Raw genomic sequence first — 21,269 nt, 5'->3', positions numbered from 1 at the left:
ATTGTGTTTACAATACCCACAACAAGCTAAGACAGATTGTGGCCAATGTCAGGTTGCAGTCCACATTAAGGGTCCTACAAGGTGTGGAAGCAGTAGTGTGTTCAGATATAGGATTGGCCACACATACGTCACACCCTCTTTGTGCTGAAGAGAGAATAGCCTCCACTGTGTGAGTACTGTGACTCTTATCTCACTATGGAACATATCCTCCTTGATTGTCCCAGATACCAGGATATTAAGAGTGAATTTTTTTGGAGCAGACAACTTAAAAACACTGTTTGATTATTATCATTCTGCTGGCCCTTGGAAAATACTGGGCTTTATCCAAGAAGTGGAGTTGACTACTAAAATTTGATTTAAAATTGGGCAAAGTAATTGTAAATTTATAATTATTTAGAAGATTGTGAGGCTAAGTTCAAGTTAGCTTGGCTTGGCTACATAGGAAAAGGGCTCGAGGTTCAAGTTGTATTTACTGAGCGCCTACTGGTTCACGAATGAGATTGGACCATAGCGCTCTGAGCCTTCTATAAGCATGAAAAAAGCGCTATATAAATCTATAATTATTACTATTATAAATTTTTTAAAATTATATAAATTTTTACTATTTGAATTGTAAATGGACATTATTTTTAATAACTTAGTTTAGCACTTTAGGTTTAAAGGGGAAGTAACCCTAGATGGATAATGGGCATGACATGACTTAAATTGAGGCGATAAGCAAAACCTCAAAAATGTCAAAAAGGTTACAATACAATATATACTTTATATATATTCGAAGGTACAAACAGAATCCTTTTGCCATGGAAATTTAAGATGATTAAAACACAGTAAAAATTAAAAAAAAAAAATGAACTTCAAACACATTCATTTTCAATTCAGCATTAACTTTACATAAAATTCTCGTCAATTTTATGAAATTATAAAATCATCAACTAATATTACTTAGTCACACAGTAGTAAACTATTACAACTTTACACTGATACAACTTTGTACAGAGACAAATTTATACTGATTCAACTTTATTCTTAAACAACTGAACTTTCTATCTTTAACTTGACTCTAAAAAACACTCGTGGACCTTCACCTGCTCGAAGACCTGCAGCAACCAAAGGACTTCAACTTACCAACTTTCCCCTAATTTATACCTTTTTAAATCATCTTTTCTATAATCCTAGAAACTTCAAAACTTTCTCTTATCTATCACCTTCTAGAAACTAATATTCACAACAGATTTTCTGACCTCTTTCTTCACTCTTTGGTTAATTTTTACAAACATTTGCTTACTCTTTATGATTTGAAAGTAGGTCTTATTAAACTTACCCTTACCTTTCATAGATTGCTTGCAAAACATTATTAAACTTTTTTATGGGTGGGGTTGGGGAAGGAGATTGTATACTATACTAAGTATAGGTTTGTTGTTTTTTTTCTAAATTATCATCTATACTTCTAGCACCAAATTAACTAAACTGTATGTATGAATTTAGAAAAAAACAACAACACAAAATAACTAAATAACTAAATGGTATATATGAATTTAGAAACAAAAGAACCCCACGAAAAAAACTAAAACTGTATATTTAAATAAAAAAGAATAAAATAAATAAACTGTAATTATGAATTTAAAAGAAAAACAAACACAAAATAACTAAACTGTATAGATGAAATTAGAAACAGCTTTTACCCATTCTGTTTATAAGTGGCTGTTTTTTGTTTGTTTTTTAACTAATATAATTCTAAATCGTGCATATTCAAATTGCATTTTTTTTCCAATAGATAAAAATCCTAAATCAAGAAAAAGAAATGACTTCAACAAATGTATTCCTAAAGGACATCCATGATCATATGGAACCAAGCCTTTCCAATGAAATTGTTTCAGATAAAATCAAGAATTCTATTTGCACTGATAATCATCAGATAAATAAACTTTTCACTTGCCAAATGTGTCAAAAAGATTTTTCTAGCTCTAAAATATTACAAAATCATGAGTTGATTCATGCTGGTGAAAAAACATTTAAATGTCAAATATGTCAGAAAGATTTTTCTTCGTCTAGTTATTTGAAACAACACCAACTGATTCATACTGGTGAACAACCATATAAATGTGACACATGTGGAAAAAAATTATTTCATTTTTCATCTTTGAAACAACACCTACTAGTTCATACTGGCGAAAAACCATTTAAATGTCAAATATGTCAGAGAGGATTTTCTACCTCTACTTATTTGAAACAACACCAACTGACTCATACTAATGAAAAACCATTTAAATGTCAAATATGTCAGAAAGGATTTTCTTACTCTACTCATTTGAAACAACACCAACTGGTTCATTCTCTTGAAAAAACATTTAAATGTCAAATATGTCAGAAAGGATTTTCTAGGTCTAGTTATTTGAAACAACACCAACTGATTCATACTGGTGAACAACCATTTAAATGTCAAATATGTCAGAAAGGGTTTTCTAGGTCTAGTTATTTGAAACAACACCAACTGATTCATACTGGTGAAAAAACATTTAAATGTCAAATATGTCAGAAAGGTTTCTCTTCGTCTAGTTATTTTAAACAACACCAACTGATTCATGCTGGTAAAAAGCCATTTAAATGTCCAATATGTCAGAAAGTTCTTTTTTCATCTAGTTATTTGAAACAACACATACTGATTCATACTGGTGAACAACCATATAGATGTGACACATGTGGAAAAAAATTATTTAATTTTTCATCTTTGAAACAACACCTACTAGTTCATACTGGCGAAAAACCATTTAAATGTCAAATATGTCAGAGAGGATTTTCTACCTCTACTCATTTGAAACAGCACCAACTGACTCATACTGGTGAAAAACCATTTAAATGTCCAATATGTCAGAAAGGATTGTCTACCTCTACTCATTTGAAACAACACCAACTGACTCATACTAATGAAAAACCATTTAAATGTCAAATATGTCAGAAAGGATTTTCTAACTCTACTTATTTGAAACAACACCAACTGACTCATACTAATGAAAAACCATTTAAATGTCAAATATGTCAGAAAGGATTTTCTTACTCTACTCATTTGAAACAACACCAACTGGTTCATTCTCTTGAAAAAACATTTAAATGTCAAATATGTCAGAAAGGATTTTCTAGGTCTAGTTATTTGAAACAACACCAACTGATTCATGCTGATAAAAAACCATTTAAATGTCAAATATGTCAGAAAGGTTTTTCTTCATCTAGTTATTTGAAACAACACCGACTGATTCATACTGGTGAACAACCATTTAAATGTGACACATGTGGAAAAGGATTATCCAATTCTTTATCTTTGAAACAACACCAACTTATTCATACTGGTGAAAAACCATTTAAATGTCAAATATGTCAGAAAGGATTTACTTTGTCTAGTTATTTGAAAAAACACCAGCTGACTCATACTGGTGAAAAACCATTTAAATGTCCAATATGTCAGAAAGGATTTTCTTACGCTACTAGTTTGAAACAACACCAATTTGTTCATACTGGTGAAAAAACATTTAAATGTCAAATATGTCAGAAAGGATTTTTTAACTCTACTTATTTGAAACAACACCAACTAACTCATACTGGTGAAAAACCATTTCAATGTCAAATATGTCTGAAAGGATTTTCTACCTCTACTCATTTGAAAGAACACCAACATGTTCATAGTGGTGAAAAAACATTTAAATGTCAAATATGTCAAAAAGGATTTTCTTACTCTAGTAATTTGAGACAGCACCAACTAGTTCATACTGGTGAAAAACCATTTCAATGTCAGATATGTCTGAAAGGATTTTCTACCTCTACTCATTTTAAAGAACACCAACATGTTCATAGTGGTAAAAAACCATTTAAATGTCAAATATGTCAAAAAGGATTTTCTTACTCTAGTAGTTTGAGAAAGCACCAACTAGTTCATACTGGTGAAAAATCATTTAAATGTCAAATATATCAGAAAGCATTTTCTAAGTCTAGTGATTTTAAACAACACCAACTAGTTCATACTGGTGAAAAACCATTTAAATGTCAATTATGTCAGAAAGGATTTTCTTACGCTAGTAATTTGAAACAACACCAATTTGTTCATACTGGTGAAAAACCATTTAAATGTCAATTATGTCAGAAAGGATTTTCTCGGTCTGATCATTTGAAACAACACTATCTTGTTCATACTGGTGAAAAATCATCTATTGTAGACCCCCCTGCCTTTTTTTCTGGTAGTTAGTAGACCCATTGGTTAACTTACAATTATTTTCAAATTCATCATTTTTTTTAAAAAGTAATTTCTTACTGTAGTGAGCTGAGAAGTGAAAAAGTAATTTAAAGCTGTATATTAAGTTATAGAGATCTATCTTTTTTATTGACGAAATTTAAACCAATTAAAATAACAAATAATTAATTAATTAATATGCTGGAATCACCTAACACACTAGAAATGTTGATTGTTCTTCGCAGGTTTATCATCCATTGCAAATGATTCCAATAGGAATTTGTTCTTTGAAGTAGTCCTTCAAACATTAAATATGTATTAATTTGCCAAATGTGTATCATTGTTAAAGCTTATGCAAAGAGCTGTTTCTCCTATATTTGTTGATGTTTCATGTGTGGCTCAAATATTGAGTCCGAAGAACTGTTTTCATTAACGGCAAATCATTAACGGCAGAAGGGGCGAATGTGAGTTCTAAACCAGGAAGCTTGCTATCCACTTAGCAAAATGAAAACTGAATTCAAAACTCTGCTGCATTGCAACTATCCCCAAACATGGTAATGGTTTCGTGTGTCACCCCTGAGGAAAAATAAGGAGTTAGCAACCCATAGGCAGATTGTAGCAGACAGCGCTACACCCTGTCAGAGCCTCTGACGCAGCTTATTTTAAACTGTATCTATTTTGTTTTCAAAAACAATAAATAAGAAGCTCTTTATTTTACGACACATGCCACCAATGTGCCCCTGAACCGTATTGTTGCTCAAAGAAATTCTTTCAATAATATTAAATGTAGGTCTGTGTAAAACAGTTTTTAAAACAACAATGGCTTGTAAAATCAAAAGTTTTAGGTACCAGAGATATTGTAAGACTCTTACAAACAATCATCTTGTCTATATGATGTCGAAGAGAGATTTTTTGGGTCTGTTCTCTTTCATTGAGTGTTTGAACGTTTTTCAAATGTTATCTATTTTGTCATGGTGGCATTGTCTCAGATGGTCTGCCAACGTAACTTGTTTTATCTCGTCATAAATAGACATTTAGGCAACTGATTGTTTGACAATGAAGGAATGAAGCCTTATTTTAAATAATTAACGCTGCGTACAGTCATACCTTCATTTTGTTAAACATTAGTTACATGCAGACGATATTAATCTAAATAAGTATTGGAATTAAATACTATAATTTTTCGTTTGAATAGCGTCACAGTCTCGCTTGACATTGCCTGTTATATGCTCACCTTTGGTCAAGAAGAGGAAAGGCACGTGAATCATCTGATATAGAAAGAGGAAGTAAGTATGACTAAATGGACTTTTAGTCACTTGTAGCTTTTCGGTCAGTTGAGAGAGTCACTCATTGGATCTGAGTCGGTACACATATTTCTAGTAGTTGTTGGTTTTTAGCGTCTCCCGAAAGGGGAAAAGACGCTATTAGTTTTGTGCGAAATGTCTGTCCTTCCGTCCCGTTTAGATCTCGTAAACTAAAAGAGATATTGAAAATCCGACATCACAATATTTTAGACCATTCAAAGTTCTGATGCAACGGCTACTTTTTTTTTTTTTCTGAAAGCGAAAAATCTAAGTTTTAAAATCAGTTATGCAAGCAGTTTTTTTTTAAAGAGAAAAAGCTAATTAGTATGCATTATAATTTAGACCTAATTTAAAACGAATAGGAATCTTGTAAACTTCATTTTCCTAAATATTTTTATATTGCGGAATTTTTTTTTTTTATTTTTTTTTTGAAGATTCGAATAAGAGATTAAGCCTATTCAAAACAATTAGATCAATTATAAGACATCAGTTAGGCTAGGGGAGTTGCGGTGGCTGAGCGGTAAAGCGCTTGGCTTCCGAACCGGGGGTCCCGGGTTCGAATCCTGGTGAAGACTGGGATTTTCAACTTTGGAATCTTTGGGCGCCTCTGAGTCCACTCAGCTCTAATGGGTACCTGACATTAGTTGGGGAAAAGTAAAGGCGGTTGGTCGTTGTGCTGGCTACATGACACCCTCATTAACCGTAGGCCACAAAAACAGATGAACTTTACATCATCTGCCCTATAGACCACAAGGTCTGAAAGGGGAACTAGTTAGGCCAGGTTCACATATAACTTTACATTCACTTTCACCTATCCTTTGATCTGCGGGACCGTTGGGGCACTACACAAGATCTGTTAACCATTTTTTCTCCATTCTTATCTCTCATATGTCTTTGATATAATTTCATTTGGATGTTCTTTCTGAAAATATTGAAGCCTGCCTGGGTGGACCACTTCGGGGGCCGATTTTGAGTTTGTGTTTCCACACAAACTGTCTTTTGTAACCTTGTTTTTTTTTTTGTACTCAGAGATGGAAGTTTATTGATATGTGTACCCGATGTGAGGCGGACTTTATTTGTACTCTAGAGGACTTAGTGTAGTTGATATCTGATACCGCTGTTATGCGAATATAATTATATTTCAAATTGAATTATCTTTGTGTAACAACTATAAAGTTGCAGTATTATTGAATAAATCTCAAAATTGTCTACTAAAGTTGGACTCTGGTCATTGCATACTATTCATGTTTGTTACTTGTTGAGTGGACACATGAACCCAGCATTCTAAGGCATACGCGACACATTGATAGTAATGCCCGATTCTACACCTGAGTGACCAGCAACACACATATACGTTACAATAGCAAGATAAATATTGAAAGAATTAACTAAGATACAAATAATAGTATTGTCTGAAAGAATGGGAAGTAAAAAGTATAGTCGGTACCTGCTGGAATGAAACCTATTATCGTAGACCCCCCCGTGGACATTTCATAGACACCCCTCCCCCAATTTATTTTTTTCACTTTCGTAAACTCCTTGGAAGTTCCTTATAGACAACCAGGGGGTCTATATAGACCACTTTGGGAATCACTGGTTTAAATGTTAAATATGTCAGAAAGTATTTTCTATTCTAGTAATTTGAACCAACACCAACTGATTCATAAAATATGTCAGAAAGGTTTTTTATTCGACTAGTTATTTGAAACAACACGAAGTTAAGTTAAAAAAAAAAAAGTAAAGTACAGTTTTCTTTCATACCTTGTGGCCTTTAGGACAGATCATGTAAAGGTCATCTGGTTCTGTTGCCTACTGTTTATAAGGCTGTTATGAGGCCAGCACAACGACCAACCGCCTTTATACTTTTCCCCAACTAACGACGGGTGCCCATTATAGTTGGTGGACTCAGATATCCCGAAATTAAAAATACCTGTCTTCACCAGGATTCGAACCAGGGACCCGTTTCAGATGGCAATCGCTCAGCCACCATTCCTCCTATTTCAAACAGCACCAGTTGATTTATTATGATGAAAGACCATGTAAGCCCTAAATGACACATATGTGGAAAAGGAATTTCTGTCACTTCACGTTTGAAACACCACCACCTGGTTCATTATTTTCAAGACATTTAAAGGGATAAAGGAGTCTTCTAATTGATGTGGAAAAAAACAAAACACCAACACTTTTTTCATAACTCTGAGAGACCATTTAAATATCAAAGAAAAATATTTTCGCATCAGTTACCTACTAGTACGCATCTTGCGCATTTTGTCGCAAATGGACACGAAAATACGCCCCTTTTCTCCCTCTTAAAAAAAAAAAATTATAGGCCTGGAATTGGCTATTTTTATTAGATCTACCACGAGAAAGTATCACTTCGCGTACGAAGATATAAATGTTTACCAGATTTTAGTGATTTAAATAGAGCAGAGTTCCTTTCAGTGTGTCATTTTTTATGAAGTCTTTAAACTGATTGATTAATATTATCAGTGTAAATTTGCTACATACAGATAATGAAATTGATGACAAATATACGTGAATGTTTCTATGGTACAATTTGGTAGCCTGAGGAATTACAGTTTATATCTTATATTTTTATGTACACTGAATATGTCAAAAATTAAGAGAGTTCAGACTTTGAGTTTATCTAATCAGGATATAGAGTTTAAAAATTCAATAAGAAACAATAAAATAGCATTGAGCTGCTAGGCTAAGTAGATCACTTTGTCTAGAAATCTAACTAAATCTATGGATTTTGTGTCTTTTTTTTTCCTACTATTGGCTAGCTATACACTTACAGAAGTCTCTATAAATAATTATATGTGAGAAATATCTAAAATATAGTATGTAACTTGTTCTTATTGCTATACTGGTGTCATATTTTTAGCTCATTAAAGTTTAACTTATTTTAGAGTTTTAGTAAACCATTGTATATTATTTTATATGTACAGCGATATATTGTAATAAAATATTAGTTATAATAATTTATTTTTGTGGTTCTATAAATTCTCCACATTTTGACATATATTGCATGCATGTTGTCAGGGTTCACTTTAGGCTTGGCTGGACTTGGTTCCTGTGGCTCGATAGGGGCTTGAGAATTGTTATACAATTAGGAACAATTACTACTAAATATATTTAACTGCAACTCCAGAATAACACTAAATTCATGGAATAATAATGATACTTAGAAATCAAAAGAGCACAAATAATGAGAGAAGAAATAAAAAAGGGATATAACTCTTTCATACTTAAATAGTACAAAGAAATAACACAATCACTCTCACCATACCTGCCCCTGACATATGTATCATTTATATTTCTTTTGTTACTAACTTTGAAAATATACATTTTGATAAAATGCAACATTCGGCGCAAAAAAAAATAAAATGAAAACATTTATTGACACGTTTGAAAACAATTGAGCGTGTTCTCTATCTGCACATGAATGATTTTACTAAGGTTTCATCTCCAGGAGTCTTATAGTTTCGCTTGAAATGTCCTTTAGGTTTGGAAGGCCAAAAAAGAAACTGAGAAAAACGAGTTTTTAAAAACGTGTAACTCTCTTAATATTTGAGCTCTAGGGCTGAACTCTTGTGAGCTGAAGGCTCCTAGGTACAGTGCGCGTAGTATGTCATCTCTGGCGTCCCACTTTGTGTTTGCTATTTTTCTGAGTAGCACTAACTTTTTCTTTCAACGTCTGGAGGTGGTGATGCATTTATAATTTTCTATCTAGGGTGACACCTTGATAATTGGGCGTATTTTCACGTTGGAGTCGCAGCCCACCGAGTTGGAGCTCGAATGGGACTTTAATAATGTCGATTCCTGGGCTGAACAGGGAATAGGTCGTCTGGGAAACTTTGATCTGAATCTTTCATTTTGCGTAGGGTAGAGAGATGGTATGGAGGTCTGCTCGTAGTGCTGCCTGCAGTTGGTCAGTTTTCTTCCCGATTGACCGAAGGATAATGTCATCAGCATTAACCAGATTTTTTTTACTGCGAGAAGAAATAAGACACCTGTATACTTCTATTTATTTATTTAATTTATCTATTATTATTTAAGGAGTCCCCCCCCCCAAAAAAAAAAAAACTACTTCTCAATTACACTTGTTTTGTTTAACGTGTTGTTGGGGGGAGGGGGGGTCCACCTACCGCACACCCTCTCTTTTCATAGAACCACTAGTGCCCATGTATTATATTCTGTAACTAAGCCCCCAGCCATTTCTTTTCTCCTGCCGTACGTCGCGTACGGTACAGGTGGCGATAATCTCCCTTTCTTCTTACGTACCTTTGAACACGCGCCGACACAGACGATCATTGTCTTCATGGCAGAACTAGGTGTGATGTAACTTCCTGTTTGGAGCTTCGCCGGTGCCGTGGCTCTATTATGTTAGCTACTGTTTGAATCACTGGCGTGTTCATGGGCGTAGTCAGGATTTTTTTTTTGGTGGGTCTCCCCCCCCCCACACTGACTTTCATTGTCCTTCCCTGCATTTTCAAATAAGCCACGCCATTCACCTCACTATTTTCTTCGCTGCACTTTTTATGGCCAATGAATTCTTTTCTAAGAAAGCATGCTCGCTGCAAGAGCTTATTGTTATGGACATGGTTGCCGAGAACTAAAAATAGACTTAGCTAGTTTATGCTATGTGACACTTAGGAGGGTTTTATAGTAAAAAAAAAACATGGAGAGGGCTTTAACCTTAAAACTCACTGAAGGGAGATTTTAAGCAACACCCCTTTTGGCTGCGCTATGCAAATGATGGTTTAATATTAAAGCATATTTGAACCCATTTGTATATTATGTTGTACCACACTCTATAATCTCAATTTTTATCATTAGTAAATATAAAATGAAAAAGGGTTTTACCTCGTGAAAGTGGCAATACATACAATCGTCCTCCGCCCATTGGACAAAATAATACTTTTTTCTTTTGCATTTTATTTAAGAAATTATAAAATTTAAAATTCAGTAACTAATATAATTTCTATATGCTAGAAATTAAATGCTTATATCGAGTCGCCCCACGCCATTTTCTTTAATGCCAATTGCACTCATTAGTAGAAATTATAAAAAGGATTAGCCTAATCGTCTGTTTTGGGCGTTTTGCTTATTACAGAGTTCACAAGAAAATGTTGGAAATAGAGAAAGTTACGATATCCTGACAGAAACCAGAAATAAAGTAATAAAGGCTTGTGAGGAAGCGAGCAAAAATGTGCTTGATAAAAATGAACTAACACAGTCTAGGGTGAATGAACACAGGAAATTGACCAAACTAGAAGTAGGTCAAGATGTTTTGGTATTACTAAAGGATAAGGAGAATGTACTATTCACGAAATGGTTGGGTCCTTAAAAGGTAACAAGGAAAATAAGTGATGTGGGATATGAAATTAATATTGATTCAAGGCTGAAAATATTTCATGTGGATATGCTAAAAGAATTTAGGCTGCAACAAAAAAGTGAAAAAAGCAGTAAAGAAGACTCATGGGGAGGGGGGGGTCGAAATTTATTGACTGATTTTTTGCTTTCATTTTGTTTATTTTAGGTGAGATTTTAATATTTAACCATCACTTTACCTAGCGTAACCAATGGGGTTTTGTGGTTAAATCCCACTCTTCTATAAGAGTAAACAAAAAAATGCGAACGACAATCCCCAAATTCCAAGAGCATAGGTAAGAAGATTTTGATTTTAAAACACCCTCCGAAATTTACGAGGTCAATATAAAGTAAATCAAACATCATTCGCCAGATTCTATAAGCTTAGCCATTTAAAACCCCCCTCCAGCGTGGTTTGCAGCTACAAAACACCTCTTCAATATTAAAGAAGCAAATTGCACACTCAATATTTTTTTAGCCTTACCAATAGGGGTTTTTCTAATTTGAACCCCCTCCTTCAGAGGGTTTCAAATTTAAAACCCCTCCAGATGGTTTTGAGTTTAACCCCCCTTTTCCAGCCGGTTTTTGACGTTAAAAAAATACCTCTTCAATATTAAAAAAAGCAAATTACATACTCAAAATTTCTATGAGAGCAGTCAGGTAGTTTTGAGTTCCCCCCCCCCTTTTTTTTTCAGCAGGGTTTAAAATTAAAAATATCTCTTCAATATAAAAAAAAAAAAAGCAAATTATACATTCCAAATTCTTTGAGCGTAGCCAAGCCGGGGGGGGGGGAGTTAACCCCCTCCTCCAGAGGGCTTTTTTTTAAAGTTTAAAACCCCTCCAGATGGTTTTGAGTTTAAAAATCTCGCTACAGAGAGTTTGAGGCTGAAAGCCTCTCTCTTAAATAGGAAATCAGACTACAGTCACCAACTTCTATGAGCGTAGCTAAGGGGGTTTTAAATTTGTAAAAAAAAAAAAAAAAAAAAAACTCAAGATATTTTTTTTTAGTTTAAAACCCCGCAACAGATTATTTTGACGATAAAACTTCCCTTTTGGATATAAAATCTAAAGCAAACTACGTTCACCCTATTCCAAGAGCGTAGCCAAGACAGGTTACAGATTTCTACCAGTTGCTGGGCTCCATTAATAAAGTGCAGTGAATAGTAGTCTGCCAAAATTGAAAAGACTAAATGTGGCTCAACAAAGATGGCTATGATGGATTTTAAGAGTCAATTATAGAGATTGGGTCTCAATCGAGAAAATCCTATGCCGAACTGGGAGTCGACCACTAAGTAAGGTGACAGAGCGTCACATGAGGTTTTCCGACAAAATGAATAATGCATAATAAGAGTTGCGATGACATGGAGGCCATTACGGTCAGTGGCGTCACTAGGGTGGGTGTCCGTGTCACCCGGTTCCGTCAGTTCAGGGTGTCACCCCCCCCCTCCCGATCCCCACTCAACAACATTTTGTGTTTTTTTTTTGTCTGTTGTGAAATAATATACATGATATAGAATTAATTAAATTTATTGATTATTAAAAAACTATAAATGACAATTTATCTATAGTTTAATTTGCAACAATACAACCTTAATTAAATTACAATGTTTATTTTTCTTTTCTGGATATCAAACTTGAAAACGTATCAATCACTTACAATTAATTTCTTTAACGATTTTATTTTTAATAAATGTGCCCGTTGTGAAAATGTCGTCTGTTTATTTTCGAACGAGTTATGCTTTTAGTAAAGAAAAAGTTTAATTAGCCACCATTTTGTCAAAAGTTTAAAGGTAGGCCTACTCTTGTGTATCTTTGGCCTTCTAGTACACCTTCCCCGCAAAAAAAAAAAAAGAAGAAAAAGAAAGCGAAGATAGGTAAAATAAAAGACATCTGGCAACAGATCTTAAGCGGCACCTATAAAGGCTATAATTTCAGAACGAAAAAATATTTCCATTGTACCAAAAATTTTAGGCAAGAAGCATTTTCTGAAAAGAATTTGACCAAATAGATTAAGTGAATATTATACAAATCTATTAAATAGCATAATTTTTTAACTCCGAACCGGATACAACAGAATGAGACAACATATGTTCTAGAAGCTGAAAGTCAGGACTAGCGAAACCTGCCCCTGTGGCGCATCACCAAACAATGCTGACCATGTCCTTCAAAGTTGCATACTTTATCAAGAGGCTCGAACAAGACTCTGGCTCCAAAATCCTCCTATAGAAGAAAAACTATAAGGAGAACTGCCTGATCTCGAAACCACTGCATGGTTCATCTCAGATATAGGATTGCTGATCTGATTCTGAACCCTTTGACATGTAAAACGAGAACAAAGAAAAAGAAATAAAGACATAATACAGTCACGAAATGTCCAAGATTCTGAATTTATAGAAAAATGTGCAATTTATCCTTCCATTGTTTTTCTTCTTTACAACAATCATAGCAACGACTTCCTTGTCATCGTATTAGTAGCCGGATGTCCTTGTTTTCCGATTTTCCAATCCTGATGACTATTCTTCATATGTTTTTTCATATGTCTTTTGATATTCCCATTGAAGACTTTATTTTCACCACTTAAGTTACTAATTTCTATCTCATTTCTATAGATTTAGTTGAAAATAGGTGACAACAAAAAACAACAACATACAATTTCTTGCTTTTAAGTGACTAAATGCCCAATTGACATAGAGCATAACCCCAGAGGCCACTTTCGTCGGTGGGAAGGATCCTAGGATCCCAATAGACAGCTACGGCACGCCTTTAGCTGGGCAGCACCCAGTCACTAAGGTGCTGTACCGTCATGCCTGTCTTCCTTATTTGGGTAGACGAGGATAGGACAAAATCTGAAAGGCAGGCACCAAGCCAATGTACCAGTCGACATGAAAGTAACTAAATCATCCCCAATAGGAAGCATTGGAACCATTATTTTAACGGCTGGCTTACCTTTTATTTGTGAAATTGGCACACGACAAAAAGAAACTATATCCGAAAATATTTAATTCTATATCATTAGACTGATTCATTTTAAAATTTCCTTCATCTTGGCTAGAGTTTCTTTTACATTCAACATCTGAAATTACATCATCATCTTCGGAAATCTCAGATGCCACTTATTTACTTGCCAATTCTACAAAATCTACATTAATTACATATGAGATTTAGATAACATTAAGTGCCTGAAGAATGTCGGCATTTGTTAAACAGTGGCTATTAGTTGGCATTCGGATATTTTGATGCTAACTACTATTTCAATAGATTTGATAAAAATATAGTTAAAAATCAAAGGCAGTGTTTATATACATGCAGCTAATATACAGCTAAAAGAAAGGTTTCACTTTTGCTTTTGATATAAAGTATGATGTAACGTTTTGCACTATTTGTAGAATTTCATAAAAAAATTAAAATATGTTTAGCCGAAATATTTGTAGAAATGTATATAGATCTATTTATCAATTGTGAATAACATGTTCCAATACTTAGCCACTGACACTTACTTTTTTTTATTGTCAGTTTTTCCAAACGTGCATTTTTTTTTTCACTTGGGTGTCACCCACCTAGTGACGTAACTGATAGGAGGCACAACAGAGATGTGACTGCATCTGAATGTTTCAGTAAAATTCCAAAACTGTGGTCGAAAATGGAATTATGTTTTAGCTTTTCCTTCAAGATACATGGTAAACCTAGATTTAGTGCTTAACAAAATTAATGAATAAGGCAAGAAATAGACTGGATGTAGCCACTAAGAGACCTTCGCCTTACTTTGGCTAATTAAAGCTTGAAGTTTATGATATTGTCAGTCTGCATGAGGCACAATGGTTCCCATAAGCTTGATTTCATTTTGTAGTGAATTCAGCAATAATAATGTTTATATTAAAACTAAAAATAAATTTACAATTAAACCTAAAACAGTAGACCGTAATATTCCAAAGTTTAAAAGGAGACTATTCTTAGGATTTGAAAGAAAGTCATGGCAATCAGATTAATTTTTGTGTGTAATCACTGCAAATTTGACATAATTTGTGTACAAAGATTACGGCTGAGTGCATTGTTTCACATAACTACGCAAACCCAATTGCGACCTGCGTATTTTCCTGAATTTTGTGCAGACAAAGCCGTTGTCTGCAGGCAGTCTATTTAAGTTTTCTTTCCGTCTTTTGCACCTGTCTTCAATAATGAGTCTCAAATGTTTGTTTCAAAGCTTTTGTGAGAGCTCTCCAACTGTCTCTCTTAGAGACTATCTGCTGCCAGAGAATGCAGCCAGATACTTTCTTCTATGCCAGTAAGGGCATCTTTATAGCGCCTACAGGGAGCACCCCTGTAACTCTTTCCTACTCTAATCTTCCCAAGGAAGATCGCCTTTGGAATGCGGTCGTCTCCCATGCGGGATAAGTATTATTGACAGCATAAAATTTAATAAATAAATGACATTGTGTTCAACTTTTCTTTCTCACACTTCTTTATAAGTATTTTTCTTAGTGGCGGGCGCTGGCGGAATTTTTAAAAGAAAAATTACGAAAAGGGGGAGGTAGGCCAAAAAAAGTTGAAGACCACTGGTCTAAGGGATAGGTGAAGGGAGTTATATTGAGTAGAAATATGAATTTTAAATGACAAGCTTAAGTCTATGTTGAAAATTGATTTGATTGATTTGCTAATATTGCAAATCTTTTGTTAAGAAAGTGCATAAAAATAATTTTTTTTTTACAATTATAGTATCTATATCATAAATATTTAATTTTTTTTTTGCAATTTGATGAATGAAATTTCTTTGTCTTACAGGCAGAAACTTTTATCCAGTGCCCATCATTTTGCCAAACTTAAAACTGACTGGACACATACCTCTCCCAGAACTGCCATTGAGCGAGGTGAAAGAGTGTTGTTTTTTTTTTATCTTTAGGGCGTTTCTTAGTTGACCCAGATCTAATGCATACATGACATTAATAGGGGAAAATTAAAGAGCTTGTTGGTTGTGTTGGCTATATGACACCCTTGTTAACCATAAGCCACAGAAGACCTTAACATCTTCAGCGCTATAAATCACAAGGTCTGAATGGGACCCCTTTTATATAAAGAAATATCCCTTTATTTTTAACAATGCTTTTAGGAAGTCATCTATAAAAGTTAGCTTAAAATTATTTTTTTTTCGCTACTTTCTTTTTTTTTTACTGAACAAGATTACTATTAATTCTGTATTGGATGTTTCCATGCTACTATGCCCTGCTTTAGCGTGCTCTGGTCCACTCATTTGTGGATTTTTTTGGAAGAGGCTAGTTTTAGTCTTATTTGGGAGAAGTTTTCTGTCATTGTGTTTACAATACCCACAACAAGCTAGGACAGATTGTGCCCTATGTCAGGATGCAGTCCACATTAAGGGCCCTACAAGGCGTGGAAGCAGGAGTGTTTTTAGACTTAGGATTGGCCACACATACATCACACTCTCTTTGTGCTGAAGAGAGAATAGCCTCCACTGTGTGAGTACTGTGACTCTTTATCTCACTATGGAACATATCCTCCTTGATGGCCCCAAATACCAGGATATTAGAGGGATTTTTTTTGAGCAGACAACTTAAAAACACTGTTTGATTATTATCATTCTGATGACCCTTGGAAAATACTGGGCTTTATCTGAGAGGTGGAGTTGACTACTAAAATTTGATTTAAAAATTGGGCAAAGTAATTGTAAATGTATAATTATTTAGAAGATTGTGAGGCTAAGTTCAAGTAAGCTTGGCTTGGCTACATAGGAAGAGGGCTAGAGGTTCAAGTTGTATTTACTGAGCGCCCACTGGTTCACAAATGAGATTGGACCATAGTGCTCTGAGCATGCTATAAGCATGAAAAAAGTGCTATATAAATCTTTAATTATTACTATTATAAATTATTTTAAATTATATAAATTTTACTATTTGAATTGTAAATGGACATTATTTTTAATAACTTAGTTTAGCACTTTAGGTATAAAGGGGAAGTAACCCTAGATGGATAATGGGCATGACATGACTTAAATTGAGGCAATAAGCCAAAACCTCAAAATGTCAAAATGCGTACAATACAATATATACTTTATATATATTCAAAGGTACAAACAGAATCCTTTTGCCATGGAAATTTAAAATGATTAAAACACAGTAAAAAATTATTTTAAAAAATGAACTTCAAACATATTCATTCTCAATTCAGCATTAACTTTACATAAAATTCTTGTCAATTTTATGAAATTATACAATCATCAACCAATATTACGTAGTCACACAGTAGTAAACTATTACAACTTTACACTAATACAACTTTGTAAAGAGACAAATTTATACTGATTCAACTTTATTCCCAAACAACTGAACATTCTATCTTTAACTTGACTCTAAAAAACACTTGTGGACCTGCAGCAACCAAAGGACTTCAACTTACCAACTTTCCTCTAATTTTTACCCTTTTAAATCATCTTTTCTATAATCCTAGAAACTTCAAAACCAAATATTTCTCTTATCTATCACCTTCTAGAAACTAACATTCACAACAGATTTCCTGACCTCTTTCACTCATTGGCTAATTTTAACTAACAAATGCTTACTCTTTATGATTTGAAAGTAGGTCTTATTTAACTGACCGTTCATAGATTGCTTGCAAACCTTTATTAAACTTTTTATGGGTGGGGTTGGGGGAGGAGATTGTATACTATACTAAGTATACTGTAGTAATGGAAAAAAGGTTTTATTTTTTTTTCTAAATTATCATCAATACTTCTAGCACCAAATTAACTGTAAAATGTTTGTAAAATATTTTACATGTTTCGGATGTTCCTTCAGAGTTGAAGATAGTTTACTTCCTAGTCCAAACCTCCCGCAGGATGACGGGGGGTGGGAGCGGGCAGGGTTTGAACCCTCGACCGTCAATAAATCCGAACGACAGTCCAGCGCGCAAACCGCACTAAACTGTATGTATAAATTTAGAAAAAAAACAACACAAAATAACTAAATGGTATGTATGAATTTAGGACCCCTCGAAAAAACTAAACTGTATATTTTAATAAAAAAGAATAAAATAAATAAACTGTATATATGAATTTAAAAGTGTAACAAACTCAAAATAAGTAAATGGTATAGATGAAATTAGAAACAAAATCAACACATAATAAGTAAAACTGTATATGCATGTAGTGATAGTTTAAAATAGGGGTCAACCTTCTTCTGATAAGGTACTTCTGAACATGCAAAATACAATTTCAAAATGAAGCAAAAAAAAAATTAATCCCTTGTGGTTTTCCTTTCCTCTTCTTTTCAGTCCCTTTAGTTCACTAATCTGTAATAATACTACTCTAAAGATTTATCTGAATACACCATAACACAGGATAAATTTTAATCTAGGTAATGATTTTGTTTCCATAAACAGATTCTGGCTTATAGCCTGGGATTGCAGTAATCAAAATCAGTAATCTCCTTCTAATTCAAAACCATGTTTAAACAGCTTTTACCCATTCTGTTTATAAGTGGCTGTTTTTTTTTTTTTTTGAACTAATATAATTTTAAATCGTGCATATTCAAATTGCATTTTTTTTCCAATAGATGCAAATCCTAAATCAAGAAAAAGAAATGACATCAACAAATGTATTCCTAAAGGACATGTATGATCATATGGAACCAAGCCTTTCCAATGAGATTGTTTCAGATAAAATCAAGAATTCTATTTTCACTGATAATCATCAGATAAACAAACATTTCACTTGCCAAATGTGTCAAAAAGAATTTTCTAGCTCTAAAATTTACAAAATCATGAGTTGATTCATGCTGGTGAAAAAACATTTAAAGTGTCAAATATGTCAGAAAGGTTTTTCTTCATCTAGTTATTTGAAACAACACCAACTGATTCACACTGGTGAAAAAACATTTAAATGTCAAATATGTCAGAAAGGTTTTTCTTCGTCTAGTTATTTGAAACAACACCAACTGATTCATACTGGTGAAAAACCATTTAAATGTCAAATATGTCAGAAAGGATTTTCTACCTCTACTCATCTGAAAGTACACCAACCAGTTCATACTGGTGAAAAACCATTTAAATGTCAAATATGTCAGAAAGGATTTTCTTACTCTAGTAATTTGAGACAACACCAACTAGTTCATACTGGTGAAAAAAAACATTTAAATGTCAAATATGTCAGAAAGGTCTTTCTTTGTCTCATCTTTTGAAACTCCGCCAACTAGTTCATAGTGATAAAAAATCATTTAAATGTCAGATATATCAGAAAGAATTTTCTAAGTCTAGTGATTATTAACAATACCAACTAGTTCATACGCCAGTTCGGCAACGACCTGTATGTAAATATTACGCACGCAAGTCATGGCGATTGTGGTCATTCCTAGTGGTCAAGAACGTTCCATCCGATTCTAGAAGGCCAGTAGAGATCCTATATAAGAGCAAGTGTGTTTGAGTCAAGACACTTCACGTTACCTCGCAATGTGACCAGTATGAGGAGAAGCTAGAAACAGCACTGGTGTCGAAGTGGGATCGGATCTACTATGGCTCGTTTGAAACTGCTGTACGAACTTGAATTGAAAGAACTGAGGCGGGAACTCCGTTATCGAGGGCTGAAGGCAATCAGAAACAAGGAAACCTTGCAAGCACGCCTCCGAGAAGTACTATCTAAAGAAGGTGAAGAACCGGACACCTACCTGTTTGAGTTAGAACCCGATGTAAGAGCGCTATTGATCAACTTTCAAAAACAGATGTTGGCTGGCTTCCAGAATGTGATCAAGGGTGACTTTCAGAAAGAGACAGATGAAGAAGAAGAACACGTCTACATTGTAACCGAAGCTTGTGCTGCAGACGTACCTGATATGAGTGTCTCCATCAGCCAGATAGAACAAGACAACGTTGTGTCTTACCCCAAGCCTGTAGTTGAGGACATTAAAGACATTTGTCAATTTATCAGTGCTGATAAGATTAACTCAAATCCTGAAGACTGCACCCAGATGTTTGGTACGAACTTCACGTGTCGAGCTTCGCAGGGAGAACGAAAACTCCAAGGAACCCATCGGCAAGTTCTGCACCCAACAGACGTTTGTACATCTGCCCAGACCAGAGAGAAGTCCTGATGGTGTTCAAAATAATGAGACGATACCTGATGCAGCAGTTGGTGGACCCTTGCAAGCTGTAAATCATCGACGGGGCCTGCACCCAACAGACGGTTGGTCCCCTGCTGAGACTAAAGAGAGAAGCCATTATGGTGTTCCAGGAAGTCGGTTGAAGGCTAAAGATGATGACGTATGCCAGAATTTCTCATCATGTGAACCTGAAACCCATCCCCCAAGTCTTTCTGTCCAAAGCCCTATGAAGAAACCTGTTAGACCAACGATCTTGGTGACCCCGGCCCTGACATCCTATCCCTCCCCATGTGTTGACAGGCTGCTCTCAGTAGTGCATGGCAGAAGAAGGCGACGTTTGATGAGTCCCAAGTGCATGGCGATGCAACCACGACGTCAGTGCAACCAGGTGAAGTTCAGCTGGAGGAGAAGACGAAAGCGACATTTGCTGAATGCGACGTTGATTGCTTCGTCTTAGCTCAAGAGGCAAGCCCACTGTCACCCCCACCGATCGACCCCCACCTGCAGCGATGAAACTACACATCCCATGTCATGAGATTGGTGCTGTTCGGGACGGACAGATCTAAGGAGGGGACAGTGTTATAAACCTGGTGGTGACACAGATGGTCGTAGATTGTGTGTGTGTTTAGCCTACGCAAATCGCCCCAGTCCAGCGCTAGACCAGCGGTCAATCGTGACCAGTGACAGTACACGCCAGTTTGGCAACGGCCTGTGTGTAAATATTACGCACGCAAGTCAAGGCGATTGTGATCATCTTGGTGGTAAAGATTGTTCCATCCGATTCTAGAAGGCCAGTAGAGACCCTATATAAGAGCAAGCGTTTTTGAGTCAAGACACTTCACGACACGTCCTGTTACCTCGCAATGTGACCAGTACGAGGCGAAGTTAGAAACAGCACAGTGTGTGAAGTCAGGCGGTGCAAGGCTAGGTTTTTGGACAGTTAGTGTAATATTGTTGCCAACTGTACAGTGTTGTAATGTATTTGAAATTAAATTGCTATTGTTACTTTAGAGCCGAGTTGTGATGTTCTTTAAGTTCGTTGTGTCGTGTGGTGCAGTTTGAATAGAGCCTGGGTAGTAGGAGATACGTTACAGTATTATTTCATATAGTAATAAGTTTCCCGTACTAGATCTATATCATTTATTGTCATTGCTCTAAAAAGATCATTAAGTCTAATACATAATTTTGTTCAAAAAATAATAATAATTAAACAAAACATGTAGATATAGATGCGCGTTTCATTTTATTCATGCATATTTTGTTTTTTAT

General features: G+C 34.8%; 2 protein-coding genes across 10 annotated transcripts in view; one reads left to right on the top strand and one right to left on the bottom strand.

Moving 5' to 3' along the window:
* The window catches only part of LOC106060167 (zinc finger protein 729-like), a 33,377-nt gene extending 12,367 nt beyond the window's left edge, over positions 1–21,010 (top strand). For 4 of the 6 annotated variants that reach the window (XM_056041335.1, XM_056041336.1, XM_056041338.1 and 1 more), the window contains one exon: positions 1,775–9,492. In XM_056041335.1, coding sequence (XP_055897310.1) covers positions 1,775–4,234 — 2,460 coding nt within the window. In that variant the 3' untranslated portion in view covers positions 4,235–9,492. Of the gene's footprint in view, positions 1–1,774; positions 9,493–15,678; positions 15,765–18,461 lie in introns of those variants that run through there. The other 2 variants (XR_008779781.1, XR_008779782.1) reach the window with 2 other exon arrangements.
* Positions 1–21,269, bottom strand: part of LOC106064651 (zinc finger protein 227-like) — a 139,227-nt gene that overhangs the window by 61,614 nt on the left and 56,344 nt on the right. The gene's annotated exons all lie outside the window — the stretch shown is intronic.

This window comes from Biomphalaria glabrata, chromosome 9 (assembly GCF_947242115.1).
Source record: "Biomphalaria glabrata chromosome 9, xgBioGlab47.1, whole genome shotgun sequence".
NCBI lineage: Eukaryota > Metazoa > Mollusca > Gastropoda > Planorbidae > Biomphalaria > Biomphalaria glabrata.
The sequence above is the reverse complement of the archived record's forward strand: the minus strand, read 5'-3'. Positions and strand labels throughout refer to the sequence as shown.